Genomic DNA, 16971 nt, shown 5'->3' with positions numbered 1-16971 from the left:
TTAAACTTAGTATCCTCAAAGACCCAACCAACATGGACAGAGATTCTGGGATTTGAAGTGCAACAACATCTAAAGGGCCAAGAAACTGCTCTGTTAGGGAAATCCAAATTGATTAAATTCTTTATTCACTGACATGCTTTTCTATGATAGGAATGACCTTCCTTTATCATCATGAAAATGCAACTCAGAAATTGATCTGCAGCAAATCGAGCGATCAAGACAAAACAGGCTGGTGGTTCACAAACAAATCCTTACAAAGCTTCGGACAACAGAGTTCCAATTCAACTGCTTGTGGAGAACAGTGTGACCCACTGGTTCCATGTCACACAAAAGGGAAGAAGCGTGATTTCAGATGCAGTCACGGTGGAATCGTTGCATGCAAAAACCTAACGGGTAACACATCAAACCACCTCCCACTGTTTTCTCGGGAAGAAGACTGCAGGGATTTTGACTTCTTCATTGTATCAAGAACACAGAACAAAATAGGTGAGTGGATTTTTTTTTAAACACACACACAAAGAGCATCGAAGTGGTCAGGGCAGTGGCAGTTGGGATGAAGTTGGGACGGATGGAGGGCGGGCCTCATATCTGCTTTTGAGACAATTGGGATGAAAGGAGGGCCTTTCATTTGCTTTTGGGCCTTGGCATAATGGAGCTGTACTTGCCTCTTCTCTCCCTCTGAGACCAGGGCAATGGCAGTTGGGGTGGAATGAGGGCCTTTCCTCTTCTTCTGGGCGTTGCCACTGTGGAGCTGTGCTTGCCTCTTCTCTCCCTCTGAGACCAGGGCAATAGCAATTGGGATAGAATGAGGGCCTTTCCTCTTCTTCGGAGCTTTGCCACTGTGGAGCTGTGCTTGCCTCTTCTCTCCCTCTGAGACCAAGGCAATGGCAGTTGGGGTAGAATGAGGGCCTTTCCTCTTCTTCTGGGCGTTGCCACTGTGGAGCTGTGCTTGCCTATTCTCTCCCTCTGAGACCTGGGCAATGGCAGTTGGGATGGAATGAGGGCCGTTCCTCTTCTTCTGGGCTTTGCCACTGTGGAGCTGTGTTTGCCTCTTCTCTCCCTCTGAGACCAGGGCAATGGCAGTTGGGATGGAATGAGGGCCGTTCCTCTTCTTTTGGGCTTTGCCACTGTGGAGCTGTGTTTGCCTCTTCTCTTCCTCTGAGACCAGGGCAATGGCAGTTGGGATGGAATGAGAGCCATTCCTCTTCTTCTGGGCTTTGCCACTGTGGAGCTGTGCTTGCCTCTTCTCTCTCTCTAAGACCAGGGCAATGGCAGTTGGGATGGATGGAGGGACAGTGGCAGTTGGGATAGAAGGAAGGCCCTTTGTCTGCTTCTGGGCCTTGCCATGGTGGAGCTGTGCTTGCCTCTTCTCCCCCTTTCAGACCAGGTCAATGGCAGTTGGTATGGATGGAGGACAGTGGCAGTCCGGGCAGAAAGAAGGCCCTTTCGTCTGCTTCTGGGCCTTGGCATGGTGGAGCTGTGCTTGCCTCTTCTCTCCCTCTGAGACCAGGGCAATGGCAGTTGGGATGTGTGGAGGCAAGTGGCAGTTGGGATGGAAGGAGGCCCTTTCATCTGCTTCTGGCTCTTGCCATGGTGGAGCTATGCTTGCTTACCTCTTCTGAGACCAGGGCAATGGCAGTTGGGATGTATGGAGGGCAGTGGCAGCTGGTATTGAAGGAAGGCTTTTCGTCTGCTTCAGGGCCTTGGAATGGTGGAGCTGTGCTTGCCTCTTCTCTCACGCTAAGACCAGGGTAATGGTAGTTGGGATGTATGGAGGGACAGTGGCAGTTGGGATAGAAGGAAGGCCCTTTGTCTGCTTCTGGGCCTTGGCATGGTGGATCTGGGCTTGCCTCTTCTCACCCTCTGAGACCAGAGCAATGGCAGTTGGGATGGATGGAGGACAGTGGCAGTTGGAATAGAAGGAAGGCCCTTTCTTCTGCTTCTGGGCCTTGCTATGGTGGAGCTGTGCTTGCCTCTTCTCACACTCTGAGACCAGGGCAATGGCAGTTGGGATGGAATGAGGGCCTTTTGTCTGCTTCTGGGCCTTGTCATGGTGGAGCTGTGGTTGCCTCTTCTCTCCCTCAGAGACCAGGGCAATGGGAGCTGGGATGTATGGAGGCCAGTGGGAGTTGGGATGGAAGGAGGGTCTTTCATCTGCTTCTGGGCCTTGGCATGGCAGAGCTGTGTTTGCATCTTCTCTCCCTCTGAGATCAGGGCAATAGCTGTTGGGATGTATGGAGGCCAGTGGCAGTTGGGATGGAAGGAAGGCCTTTCGTCTGCTTCCATGGTCTTGGCATGGCAGAGCTGTGTTTGCAACTTCTCTCCCTCTGAAACCAGGGCAATGGCAGTTGGGATGGAATGAGGGCCTTTTGTCTGCTTCTGGGCCTTGCCATGGTGGAGCTGTGCTTGTCTCTTCTCGCCCTCTCAAACCAAAGCAATGGCAGTTGGGATGGAAGGAGGGCCGTTTGTCTGCTTCTGGGACTTGGCGTGGCAGAGCTGTGTTTGCCTCTTCTCTCCCTCTGAGACCAGGGCAATGGCAGTTGGGATGTATGGAGGCCAGTGGCAGTTGGGATAGAAGGAAGGCTTTTTGTGTGCTTCTGGGCCTTGCCATGGTGGAACTATGCTTGCTTCTTCTCTCTTCTGAGACCAGGGTAATGGTAGTTGGGATGTACGGAGGACAGTGGTAGTTGGGACAGAAGGAAGGCCTTTTGTCTGCTTCTGGGCCTTGGCATGGTGGAGCTATGCTTGCCTCTTATCTTCCTCTGAGACCAGGGCAATGGCAGTTGGGATGGATGGAGGGCAGTGGCATTTGGGATAGAAAAGACCTTTTCTCCTGCTCCTGGGCCTTTGCATGGCAGAGCTGTGTTTGCCTCTTCTCGCCCTCTGAGACCAGGGCAATGACAGTTTGATCATGTTTGATCAGAGCATGCAGAGACCTCCCAGTCTTGATATAGTATCTTGGCCAGTACATTATGCTCATAATCTTGTCTTATTTTGCACTGCAGAGACAAAAGTGTACAGTATAATTGTAACACAGGAGGAACAGAATTTGAGTCTTCCTTGCAAGTTTGAACTGAAGAAGAACACGGATACATTTGCTGTGTATTGGATTAAGGAAATGGATGAGAGCACATGTCTTTTTTCTGCTTCTAATGAAGGAGACTACAACTCTCGTATGTTTTCTTATGATATCAACTGTTGCGTGGATGCTGGTATCAAAGGGAGAAGGCTGAATAACTCAACACCTTTGGATGCCGCAGGACTACATCAGAGCCATGAGATCACAATTGTTAATGCCACTTCTTCTGACCGTGGAAAATATTTGTGCATAGTTGGTGTCTTCAAACCTCATCCAGTGTGGATGATCGTAACCAACGTTTCTGTAAACGTGCAAGAAGAACCTTTGCCATCATGTAAGTCTAGAACTATGATGATGTGATGATGGTGTATGCAATCCAATAGTTGTGAGATCGTAAACTCACTTCTGGTCTTATCATTTTGGGGGATTTCCACTTATGCTTATTTATTTACTAGCTTGGGGACTCGGCGTTGCCCGGGTTATTAGAGAAAGTGGGTAATGGCGGTTCTGTATGCCAAGTTTGGTCTTTATTGGTCTTTGGATAATGGCTGCATTATTTTCAGGAAGTGAGTGAAGGTACTTGAAGTCCCATCATCCATGGCCCATCCTCCTACAAACAGCAGCAGGATATAGAGTGGGTCATGGGGGCTCTGTGTGCCAAGTTTGGTCTTTATCAGTCATTAGATGAGGGTGGCAGTGGTGTCAGTAAGTGAGTGAAGGTACTGCAAGTCCCATCATCCAAAGTCCATCCCCTTTCAAACTGCAGCAGGATGTAGAGTGGATCATGGGTGCTCTGTGTGCCAAGTGTGGTCTTGATTGGTCATTAGAAGAGGGTTGCAGCAATCTTCGGAAGGGAGTGGAGGTACTTGAAGTCCCATCATCCATGGTCTGTCCTCCTCCAAACTGCACCAGGATGTAGAGTGGGTCATTGGAGCTCCATGTGCCAAGTGTAGTCTTGATTAGTCATTGGCGAGGGTCTCAGTGGTCTCAGGAAGTGAGCAAAGGTACTGCAACTCCCATCATCCATCTCCAAAGTTTTCCAAACAACACCAGGATGTAACGTGGGTCATGAGAGGTCTATGTGCCAAGTTTGGTCTTGATCCGTCATTGGATGAGGTTTGCAGAGGTCTCAGAATGTGAGTGAAGGTACTGGAAGTTCCATCATCCATGGTCCACCCTTCTCCAAAACTGCAGCAGGATGTAGAGTGGGTCATGGGGGCTCTGTGTGCCAACTTTGGTCTTGATTGGTCATTAGATGAGTTTTGCAGCAGTCTTGGGTAGTGGAGGTACTTGAAATCCCATCATCCATGGTCTGTCGTCCTCCAAACTGCTCCAGGATGTAGAGTGGGTCACTGAAGCTCCATGTGCTTCGGGGTGAGAAGGGCAGCATATAAATATTGCAAATCTATATAAATTAAAATGTAATGTTAGTTTGTGGGATTAACAGAACTCAGCAACCACTGGACGAATTGACACCAAATTTGGACACAAGACACCTAACAACCCAATGTATGTCCTTCACTCAAAAAAATTGATTTTGTCATTTGGGAGTTGTAGTTGCTGGGATGTATGGTTCACCTACAATCAAAGAGCAATCTGAACCCCACCAACGATGGAGCTCCAACTTTATTTTGTTTCTGTTATCTGTTTGCAGTCATAGGGCAGGCCCCCTGTCCATCATAATTAAGCTTTGGTTCCGTCCCTTGTTCAGGGCTCTGGGAGGGAAAGGAGCCATTTTTTGGTTAGTCTCACACAAGGAAGCTAAACTATAGGACGTAGACCAGCTCGTCCTGTAGAAAAGCTTCTTTTCTCAAGACTACCCAGGGAAAAAGAGCATCCAGGGAAACAGACTATCCAGGGAAAAAGAGCTTCCAGGGAAAAGGTCCCAAGGCTCACAGCCTCTCAGCCTCACAGCAAACAGAGGGAAAACAGCCCTGAAGTTCTCAAAGAATTCTCTGAGGGAGGACAGCACTACAGATCCACGGAACTCCAGCTGAAATATCTTCAAGCCTCGGCTGGTAGGTCTATTCGATATCCAGACGCATTTGGAATCAGTAGTAGGGCCCACACTGATGAGGCATAGATAGTAAACAGCCTTGAAGAGGTTAAATAGGGTTTTTTCCTACAGAGAAGGTTTAGTTAATTAAAGTCAGGTACCAGTCCATTGAGGACTAGACTAAGGAAGCCTTGAAGTATTGTTTGAACCATTGAAGATTTGTTCTTTGTTCCATAATAAAGACTTTGTTGTATCATCAAAGACTCTAAAGACCATCACTTCAGAAAAATCCCTGAGAACCTCTCTTTGAGGCGCCCCTGGCTTCCCGCTGGGCTTAAAGTATACGTCCTATAGAAAAGTACAGCTATTACAGGCCCAGCGCTACAGAACAATGGAATTGAACCAAACTTGGCACACAGTTCTCCCATGACCAAGGGAAAATACTGGAAGGGTTTGGTGGGCAGTGTTCTTTAGTTTTGGAGTTGTAGTTCGCCTACATTCAGAGATCACTGTGGACTCAAACAATGATGGATCTGGACCAAACTCTACACAAATACTCAATATGCCCAAATGTGAACACTGGTGGAGTTTGGTTAAAATAGAATCTTGACATTTGGGAGTTGTAGTTGCTGGGATTTATAGTTCACCTACAATCACAGAGCATTCTGAACTCCACCGATAGAATTGGGCCAAACCTCCCACACAGAACCCCCATGTGGGCCACAGCAATGCATGGCAGGGGACGGCTAGTAAATAAATAAATGTGTGCATGTGTTGTAACAATATTTTTTTTTGTTTTAAGTCCCTTCCGCTGTGTTTTTCAGTGTTTTTATGAATGATGGTCACTCGTTGGCCTGAGAGGTGTCTTGTGTCCAAATTTGGTGTCAATTCGTCCAGTGGTTTTTGAGTTATGTTAATCCCACAAATGAATGTTACATTTTTTATTTATATAGAAGATGTCATCAGTGAATTGAGGATACAATTATAATATATAAACAAACACAAACAAAGTTTAAAACTTGGCATGATGTAAAATGTCCTTTGACCAGAAGCTGGCCACTTGGAGTGCCTCTGGTGTGGCTGTGAGAAGGTCCTCCATGGTGCATGTGACACGGCTCAGGCCGCATTGTAGTCAGTAGTCTGTGGTTTGCTCTTCTCCACACTCGCATGTCATGGACTCCACTTTTTGGCCCCATTTCTTAAGGTTGGCTCTGCATCTGGCAGTCTGCTCAGTGCCTTCCAAGTCGCCCAGTCTTCTGTGTGCCCAGGAGGGAATCTCTCATCCGGTTTTAACCACTGATTGAGGTTCCAGTTTTTTGCCTACCACTTTTGGATTCTTGCTTGCTGAGGTGTTCCTGCAAATATCTCTGTAGATCTTAGGAAGCTGTTTTTTTTTTAAATTTAAGTCGTTGGCATGCTGGCTCTATATCCAAACAGAGGATGGGCCAGAGATTTCACTGCCTTGGTCCTTTCATTACGGGTTGCTACCCTGTTTCTCCGAAAATAAGACATACCCATAAAATAAGCCATAGCAGGATATTTAAATATTTGCGCAATATAAGCCATACCCCGAAAATAAGATATAGAGAAAGGCGTGGCTATGCAGTGTACAAGGGCAGCTCCACCTGTCAGGGCCTGTCTGTGCATCTGCAAGCTGAGGCATGGAGGTAAACATAGAATCATAGAATCATAGAATCAAAGAGTTGGAAGAGACCTCATGGGCCATCCAGTCCAACCCCCTGCCAAGAAGCAGGAATATTTATTTATTTATTTATTTAGTACACTTGTATACCGCTAATATCTCAGCCTGTGCGGCGACTCATTGCGGTTTACAACATATTTAAAAATACAATATTCACTTTAAAAATATAAAATAGAATATCAAAATACATACATATACATACATAGTATTGGGCCACCAATACAGACCGGAACATCTCATAGTTAAAGTCGTAATCCAATTCGTTATCCTTGATTGCTAGTCCATGATCAAAACATCATCACATCGGAATTAGTTGAAAACTTGATGGAACATCCAAGTTTTCAGTTTTTTCCGAAATGCCATTAGCGAGGTGGCTGATCTTATTTCAGTAGGGAGGGCATTCCAAAGCCGGGGGGCCACCACAGAAAAGGCCCTATCTCTCGTTCCCGCAAGCCGCACTTGTGAAGCAGGCGGGATGGAGAGAAGGGCTTCTCCTGAAGACCTTAGGGTCCTGGTGGGCTGATAGGCCGAGATACGTTCGGATAGGTATGTTGGGCCAGAACCGTTTAGGGCTTTAAAGGTCAAAGCCAGCACTTTGAATTGGGCTCGGTAGCTAATCGGTAGCCAGTGGAGCTGGTAGAGCAGAGGAGTTGTATGCTCCCTGCGCCCTGCTCCTGTTAATACCATGGCTGCCGACCGTTGGACTAGTTGGAGCTTCCGAGCCGTCTTCAAAGGCAACCCCACGTAGAGAGCGTTGCAGTAGTCAAGGCGGGATGTAACCAGAGCGTGGACTACCGTGGCCAAGTCAGACTTCCCAAGGTACGGTCGCAGTTGGCGCACGAGTCTTAACTGTGCGAATGCTCCCCTGGTCACTGCCGAAACCTGGGGATCCAGGCTCAGCGATGAGTCCAGGATCACACCCAAACTGCGAACCTGTGTCTTCAGGGGGAGTGCGACCCCGTCTAACACAGGCTGTAACCCTATACCCTGTTCGGCCCTGCGACTGACCAGGAGTACCTCTGTCTTGTCTGGATTCAATTTCAATTTGTTCGCCCCCATCCAGACCGTCACAGCGGCCAAGCACTGGTTCAGGACCTCGACAGCCTCCTTAGTAGCGGGTGGGAAGGAGTGACAGAGCTGGACATCATCTGCGTACAGATGACACCGCACCCCGAAACTCCGGATGATCTCGCCCAGCGGCTTCATGTAGATGTTAAACAACATGGGGGACAGTATTGAACCCTGAGGAACCCCACAAAACAAAGGTTGTGGGGTAGAACAGGAGTCCCCCAGTGACACCTTCTGAGACCGACCCTCGAGGAATGACCGGAGCCACTGCAGAGCAGTACCTCCAAGACCCATTCCCGCGAGGCGTCCCAGAAGGATACCGTGGTCGACGGTATCGAAGGCCGCTGAGAGGTCGAGTAGCACCAACAGGGACACACTCCCCCTGTCGAGCTCCCGACGGAGATCATCCACTAAGGCGACCAAGGCTGTCTCGGTACCGTGTCCCGGCCTAAAGCCAGACTGTGCCGGGTCTAGATAATCCGTGTCTACCAAGAATGCCTGGAGTTGTGAGGCCACCACACGTTCCATGACTTTGCCCAAAAAGGGAAGATTGGAAACAGGCCGATAGTTTACCAATTGAGTGGGGTCCAGTGATGGTTTCTTCAACAGCGGTTTTATCACAGCTTGCTTTAAGCTGGCTGGAAAAATGCCTTCCCGAAGGGAGGCATTAACCACCACCTTAACCCACTCGGCCAATCCCCCTCTGGCCTCCTTTAGAAGCCAGGATGGGCAGGGGTCTAGGATGCATGTGGTAGCTCTCATTCCTCCAAGCACCTTGTCCACATCCTCGGTTTGAACCAATTGAAATGAATCCATCAAAATCGGACAAGCAGATGCTCGTGTTACATCCTCAAAGACTGCCGTTAATATGGTGTCCAGTCCAGAGCGGATCAAAGCGACTTTGTCTGTAAAGAACCGAGCAAAAGCTTCACAGCGAGCTGCCGCGTCATCAGGGCACCCATCCTGAATGGTGGGTTTTAAAAGGCCTCTGACAACTCGGAACAGTTCAGCCGGACGGTTCTTTGCAGACGCAATAGTGGCTGCAAAGAAAGTTTTCTTTGCGTCTCTTATTGCCGCGGCATATGACCTTAAAAAGGACACAAACCGTGTTCGGTTTGGCTCGCTCGGATCCGAACGCCACACGCTCTCTAGTTCCCTCTTCTTTCGCTTCAACACCGCCAGCTCCTCAGTAAACCAAGGAGCTGGTTTAGTTCGGCTACTTGAGAGGGGACGTTCTGGAACGATCGTGTCTATTGCCCTGGTCATCTCCCCATTCCAGAGAGCGACCAGGGCATCAACAGGATCACCAACCGAGGTGGCGGGGAAATCAGGAATCCTTCCGGATCCATAAGCCTCCTGGGGCGGACCAATTTAATAGGTCCTCCACCTCTGCGGAGGTTAGGGGGCGCAGTAAGTCTAAAGCTGACCAGGTGGTGGTCGGTCCATGGCAACGGAGAGATGGATAACTCCTCAACACCGCCACCTTCCTCCCATCCCTGGCAGAAAACCAAGTCCAATGTATGTCCAGCACTGTGGGTGGGGCCAGATACTTGTTGGGACAGACCCATGGTCGCCATGGTAGACATGAAGTCCTGAGCCGCTCCCGTTAGGGCAGCCTCGGCGTGGACGTTGAAGTCCCCCAGCACAAGCAGCCGTTGGGACTCCAATGCCAGGTCCGAGACTACCCCCGCTAGCTCAGGTAGGGAGACTGTAGTGCAGCGAGGTGGACGGTACACTAGCAGAATCCCTAATCTGTCCCGGTCACCCACCCTCAGGTGGACGCATTCAAAATTTGTTGACTGCGGGATGGGGGTCCTGGTCAGAGAAATGGAATCTCTATAGACTACTGCAACCCCGCCTCCCCGCCCTCCGGATCTCGGTTGATGCTGCACAGAGAACCCGGGTGGACAAAGCTGGGTCAAGTTTACACCTCCAGCTTCGTCCAGCCAGGTCTCTGTGATGCACGCCAGATCTGCCCGTTCATCCAGGATTAAATCCTGGATGAAAGTTGTTTTACCATTGACAGATCTGGCGTTCAACAGCACCACTTTCAATCCTGAGGGACCGCCATCCTGGTTACACCTACTTACCGTATCAGGAGACCGATTTGGGATAACTAATGTTGTTCCACGTTCCCTAGGCCGAATTAAAGGTCTCCTTTTCCCGTATCTCCCCCTCCCCACCACGACTTCTATGGGGGCTCCTCGGTTAACGGAAGCCTCTCCCTCCTCCATGACGCATTTGATGCTTATAATAATAACCCAAGGATCATTGCGGTTTGCATGCCATGTTACAGTTTCAGTTTGCCATAGCTTTGCCTTCCAAGTGGTCTTCGGTCCTGTTAGGCTGTATTCGAGTTCCCTCGTGCTATTCCATTTCTTCTTACCCACATATGCAATTAGCAACCAAATTAACAGATGCCAAGAAGTAGATGGTGGCATGAGTAGTAATTGTTAAGCACAGTCAGGGCAGGGTTAAGCTGTTGAAATACAGATGGAAACTTATTTCAGCACAACACAGTAGAACAACAAATAAATGCGATGGCTTAAATTAACCCAAGGTGTTAACTAAAGTGCGTCATGGAGGCCTGATTCAACACTAGCTGTATCAATCGAATTAAAGTGCTATAGTTGGTTAAGTGCACAAAGAAGTAGTTTAAAGTGCTAATGGCATAAAGTGCAAGATCACAACAATTAATAAAATACACGATGTAACCAACTGGTCATGGAATCAAGATTAGTTAGCAACCATCAGGAACGGTCAGCACAAATTAAGATGGTCAACATAGACTACAATAATAGTCAATAAAAGCAGAGGTAATTGGCACCGTCAAGAATGATTAGCACACTCAAAAATAGATAGCAAGGTTAAGAAAGATTAAGGTGCTAAAGCTCATATAAAATAATAGTCCACTGATGTAATAGGTTAAGGTGCTGATAGTATAAATGCTAGTAACCCACAAAATTGGAGACAATGAGATGCCGGAAGATGGCAATAATTAAACCAAAACAAGGATGGCCCACACGGTTTTCCGGATTTGGTGGGTTGCCCGGCGAGATGATAAAAACTCGAGCAATGGCGGCGGATTACTCCCAAAGGGATGGAGGAGCTGGGGCGCTGGAAAACGGCAGATCAGCGAACCGGCGCAATGAAGAACTCCCTCGAACGCCAGGCCGGACGTCCTTAATTGTTGGGCCGGAGCCGGGACGCCGGGCTGATGACCGAGCACCGGGTGGGTGACAGGAAGGGACGACCAAGTGTCCGGCAGAGCCGGGGCCAACGCGTCGGGCCACGGCAGGCAGCAAGCACACGGGAGACCGGCGCGCCAGAGATCGATGCGCCGGAGGCCCAACCAAGCGCCAAGTCGAACGGCAGCAACTGGGGCCGCGAAGGGTTGGCGGGGCAGGCGCGCCAAGGACCACAGCAACAGTTCCACAACGGAGGCCCTGCAGGACACCAGGCCAGAGGCACTAGCGGCTGATGGAATCGAGGCCAAACACCGGCTGGGGTTATTGAAGGGTCGCATCAATTGCCGCGGTAGCAGCACCGGCCGGGCAGGGGGCTACTCACCCTTCACAGCTCCCTGAGAAGGGGAAGGCTCCCACCGTGGCCTTAGCTACGATGATGGTGGTGGCAGTGTCAGCAGCAATGGCGGCAGCAGCTCTCACCCGGTTGCTTGTCCCCTCCCGGGGGCAGCTCTGCCGCGGCCCAATCGGATGGCAGAGTGGCGGTAAAGGCCCAGCTGGAACACGCGGCGCTCGCGGCGGCGGCCTCAGAGGCGGCTTTGGCAACAGCACAGGCCCTGACACGTCCCTCCTCAGCACTCTGAGGAGGGGATGGACTCTGGCAGGAATTTCGCTGTGGCAAGGGCGACCGCAGCAGCGGCAACAACAGCGGTCTGTCTGTCTATCTCCTCTCGGTCTCCAGCACTGAGTTCTCAAGAAGTAGCTACACAAATAGATGTCAAAGGAGCAACTTCGTAGGAGTAGCTCCAAGCACTGAGTTCTCCAGAAGCAGCTACACCAATAGATATCGAAGGAGCAACTTCGCAGGAGTAGCTCCAAGCACTGAGTTCTCAAGTTCTCAAGAAGCAGGCAGGATGATAGTAAGGTGCAGCTGGGAGGCAGAGGTTTTAAAGCCTCCTTTCCTGGCTTGCTTATCTCACCAGTGTGGAGGCGAGGCAGCCAGGACGCCGACCCCCTCCTGTTCTTGCAGGCCGAATATTGCATTCAAATCACCCCTGACAGATGGCCATCCAGCCTCTGTTTAAAAGCTTCCAAAGAAGGAGCCTCCACCACACTCCAGGGCAGAGAGTTCCACTGCTGAACGGCTCTCACAGTCAGGAAGTTCTTCCTCATGTTCAGATGGAATCTCCTCTCTTGTAGTTTGAAGCCATTGTTCCATTGCGCCCTAGTCTCCAAGGAAGCAGAAAACAAGCTTGCTCCCTCCTCCCTGTGGCTTCCTCTCACATATTTATACATGGCTATCATATCTCCTCTCAGCCTTCTCTTCTTCAGGCTAAACATGCCCAGCTCCTTAAGCCGCTCCTCATAGGGCTTGTTCTCCAGGCCCTTGATCATTTTTTGTCTCCTCAGTGAAGCGAGGAGCAAGATGCTCTGCTTTAGGTATTGTGTGTCCTCAGGGGGAAGAAGTAAAGCTATGGCTGTTGTTTTACTCAGCACTATGGGTCTCTCTCCCCCAGCACCAAATAGCAACACTCCCCCAACATCTCTCACCTCCCACAAACACCAAGGGACAGGGGAAAAGCTTCAGCCAGTTGTCTGCTACTGGGCCCAGAGAGACCAACCCATAAATGCAGATTGTTGTGTCATCTATCTATCTATCTATCTATCTATCTATCTATCTATCTATCTATCTTACACATATAATAAAAGTCAAAGTCTGTATGCGGCGGATGTGTGGCGGTGTGGCGGAAATGTATGTGCCAGCTTTCTGATTGGCTGCAGCTGTGGTGCTATTTGCATATGGCCTCTGATTGGCCAGCTTCAGCAGGAGACCCTGGTGGAGAAAAGGGTTCATGACAGTAACGGGGACATGAGAGAAGGAAATTTGCATATGGTCTCTGATTGGCCAGCCTCAATTCCAAGATTCCGAGATGACAAAGAGAGGAAAGGAAAAGGCCAGGGGCTATGTCAGAAAATTACCAATACAGACCAAACTTGGCACACAGTACCTGCAAGACCCACTCGACATCCTACTGCAGTTTAGAGGAAGATGAACCATGGATGATGGGACTTGCAGTACCATCACTCACATTCTGAGACCACTGTTAACCTCATCCAATGACTGATCAGGACCAAACTTGGCACACAGACCTCTCATGACCCACTTTACGTCCTGGTGTGGTTTGGCTGGGGATGGACCATGGATTATGGGACTTGCAGTACCTTTGCTCAATTCTTGAGACCACTGCAACCCTCATCCAATTACTGATAAAGACCAAACTTGGCACACTGAGTCTCCATGACACACTCTACATCCTGGTGCAGTTTGGAGGATGCACCATGGACGATGGGACTTGCAATACCTGCACTCCCTTCCTAAGACCATTACAACTGTCAACAATGATGGATCAGGACCACAATTCACACAGAGAGCCCGCATGACCCACTCTACATCCTGGTGCGGTTTGGAAGAATTTGACAATGGATGATGGGACTTGCACTCACTTCACTCACTTCCTGAGACCACTGAGACCCTCACCAATGGCTGATCAAGACCAAACTTGGCACACAGAGTCCCCATGACCCACTCTACATCCTGGTGCACTTTCGAGGAGGACAGACCATGGATGATGGGACTTCAAGTATCTCCACTCCCTTCCCAAGACTGCTGCAACCCTCATCTAATGTGCGATCAAGACCAAACTTGGCACACAGAGCCCCCATTACCCACTCTACATCCCGATGCTGTTTGGAGGAGGATGGACAATGGATGATGGGACTTGCAGTACCTTCACTCACTTCCTGAAACCACAGTGACACTTATCCAAATACCAAGAAAGACCAAACTTGGCACAGAGAGCCCCCTTGGCCAACTCACATTTTGGTGAGGTTTGGGGGAGAACAGACTATGGATGATGGGAGGGAAGGAGGAAAGGGTGGAAAGGATGAAAGGGTGGAAGGGAGGGAGAAAGAGGGAGGGAAGGAGGACAGAAAGAGAGAAGGAAGGAAGAATGAGATGGTGTGAGAAAGGAGGGTCTGAGAAAAGAGTCCAAGGGGCTGTATCCAGCCCCCGGGCCTTGGTTTGCCCATAGCTGGTATAGATGAACGTTAGTCCAGTGCTTGGCCTGAAGCTGTTAAATCATTTTCCCTGCTGCTAATATGCTGTTAATCTCTTGTTTTTATTTCTTAAGCACCTGGTTGCAAACATGTGGGAGAGATTTCCCTAGGAGTGATAGGCGGTCTCTTTCTTCTCAGCGGGATAATCTTATTTCTTTGCTGGAAGAAGAAATCCAAAGGTAATGAAAGACGAACGGCTTGGAGTGGGTGCAAAGGGGACGTTGCGATTTGCAAAAGCACTGAAGCCTCACAATGCACGCTTATCTCGTTGCAGGGAAAACACCTGAAATACATCAAAGGTACAATGTATAAAGGAATATATGGGATCCTGGATTTTTTCCCATTGAAATCAAATAAATGATGCTAATATCATCTCTTTTCTTTAGGAATCAAACCGAAATGGAAGAAGATGACTGTAAGTACAACTGTTGGCCAGAAAAGGGGATCTCACTGTCAGAACTCCAGATCTTCTCATCTTCTCATCATTTCAGTGTTCTTCTCATGAGTTAAACATTTTGCAATAATCTTATATTAGCCTGTTTCAATTAGCTTCATCTCTGCATTCCTTGGTCTTCCAGGTTCTCCGTATGCAGTCTCCAATCGCAACGATCCAGATGGATATGAACTCATCTATTCACTTGCAACACATCCTGGAGTGGAACCAAATGCAGCCGATTCCAAACCGAATTCTGGAAGGCGACCTGGAGACAATTTGCAAACCATCTACGCCTTGGTGGATAAAAAGAGACCTTGAACAATACATTAGCCTTGAATGAGGAATTCCCAGACCTAAACTTGGATTGGATGCATATACAGTGTAGAATTATTGCAGTTTGACACCACTTTAACCCAATGCTATAGAATCCTGGTGTAAAGGAGACCGTTTTAATGCCACCGAATGCCACCAATTGTGAAGGAGTGTGGTTGAACTTACTGCCACCTAATCTGTGAGGGAAGCCGGGCAACGATCAATATCAGCTTAAGAGCTATTTTATAAAGGGACTATTAATTACAGAAGGCTTTATTCATTTGATAGCGTAGCATTTACCGTCCCTGGCTTGACTTTACTTATGCAGGCTGTTCAACTTAGGAGAAACTGTATCAGGCAAGGCTTGAGGAAAACAGTAACAAGTTTATTTTAACAGGAGTATAACATGTTTAACTGTTTCTTCACAAGAGGCACAAATCTTGATTGGTTACATTAGTAATGTTTCATGAGTAATCTCAGGCACAGTCTTCAAGAAGTTTCTATAAGCAGATGTAACCCTTCTGGACAACTGTCCTAATATAACAAATAAGCTAAAAGGCTTATTTAACAGAATTCCCTATAGCCCACTGGCTACAGACACATTCCCTGAATCTCCACCCAGAGACTCAGTCTTCCCTATAGCACACCGGCTACAGGCGCATTCCCTGAATCTCCACCCAGAGACTCAGTCTTCCCTATAGCACACCGGCTACAGACACATTCCCTGAATCTCCACCCAGAGACTCAGTCTTCCCTATAGCACACCGGCTACAGACACATTCCCTGAATCTCCACCCAGAGACTCAGTCTACCCAGTAGCTCACCAGCTTACTGACTGACTTTTAAAAACAGCTGCCCCATGAAGAGGCAGTTGGCTCCGCCCCTGTTGCTATGGCAACTCAGCCAACACCAAGCCACCATCTCCAACAAAACACAATCCTACATACTTACCATCCTTAAACCACTATCTAAATTACACATAACCAAAGGAATAAAATGTACACATCGTCACACCTGGGAGTTGTAGTTTTGCCTTCTCTATCAAAGAGAGCTGGTGCTCCAACAACTACAAACCCCAGGATTCCATGTACTTACTTACTTAGGCGATTCCTCGTTGTCCGAGTAGGATTGTCTTCCAAGATCGGTGTCCTGGCGGTGGGTCCGTAGGTGACTGTGGAGCCCTATTCTTGATCTGCACCGGTATTGTGGCACAGCTGGCTGAGTGTCAGCTGCATTAAGATCACTCTGACCAAAAGGTCATGAGTTCGAAGCCAGCCCGGGCTGGAGTGGGTTTACAACCAATTGTGTAGCCTGTTGTCGACCTTTGCAACCCGAAAGACAGTTGCATCTGTCAAGTAGGAAAATAAGATACCACCTTAAAGTGTGGGGAGGCTAAATTAACTGATTTATGAGGCCAGAAAGAAGCCTCCAGCAAAGCATTTCAGCGGAGAAGCATGCAGGGAATGCGGAAGTGCTTCATCAGCATCGCAGTTGGACGATGAAAGCGACAGCTCCCCTGGTGGCCAGAAAAAAGTTAATTAGTCTCTGTGTATGTCTGTATATGTTTGTATGTCAAAAATTAGCATTGAATGTTTGCCATATATGTGTACACTGTAATCCGCCCTGAGTCCCCTGCGGGATGAGAAGGGTGGAATATAAAAGCTGTAAATAAATAAATAAATAAATAAATAAATTCTCCTACAAATGAAGGCATTGGTTTCCAAGTGGAAGGTGGTCCTGGTCAAGGTTGGCTTGATGCACCTTCCTCTTGGCATGTTTCTCTCTTTCACCCTCCATTCCTGCCTCTTCAAATTCTATCACTGCTGGTCACAGCTGACCTCCAGCTGGAGCACTCAAGGGCCAGGGCTTCCCATTTCTCAGCGTCTATGCCAGAGTTTTTAAGGTTGGGTTTGAACCCGTCTTTAAATCTCTTTTCTTGCCCACCAATGTTCTGTTTTCCATTCTTGAGTTCGGAATAGAGCAACTGCTTTGGGAGACAGTGATTGGGCATCCGGACAATGTGACCAGTCCACTGGAGTTGATGGCAGAGGAGCATCGCTTCAATGCTGGTGGTCT

The 16971-nt window shown here is 48.7% G+C and overlaps 1 protein-coding gene across 1 annotated transcript in view; it reads left to right on the top strand.

Annotated features, from left to right (window-relative positions):
* Nucleotides 1–15543, top strand: part of LOC132762717 (uncharacterized) — a 36046-nt gene extending 20503 nt beyond the window's left edge. The window contains exons 3-8 of the mRNA XM_067471464.1: nt 151–486; nt 3006–3413; nt 14222–14326; nt 14422–14446; nt 14534–14562; nt 14726–15543. Of these exons, the coding sequence (XP_067327565.1) occupies nt 151–486; nt 3006–3413; nt 14222–14326; nt 14422–14446; nt 14534–14562; nt 14726–14901 (1079 nt within the window). The 3' untranslated portion in view covers nt 14902–15543. The remainder of the gene's footprint in view (nt 1–150; nt 487–3005; nt 3414–14221; nt 14327–14421; nt 14447–14533; nt 14563–14725) is intronic.
* Nucleotides 15544–16971: the final 1428 nt, after the last annotated feature.

Source organism: Anolis sagrei, chromosome 9, assembly GCF_037176765.1.
Source record: "Anolis sagrei isolate rAnoSag1 chromosome 9, rAnoSag1.mat, whole genome shotgun sequence".
Lineage (NCBI taxonomy): Eukaryota > Metazoa > Chordata > Lepidosauria > Squamata > Dactyloidae > Anolis > Anolis sagrei.
This window is presented reverse-complemented; position numbering and strand designations above follow the sequence as displayed.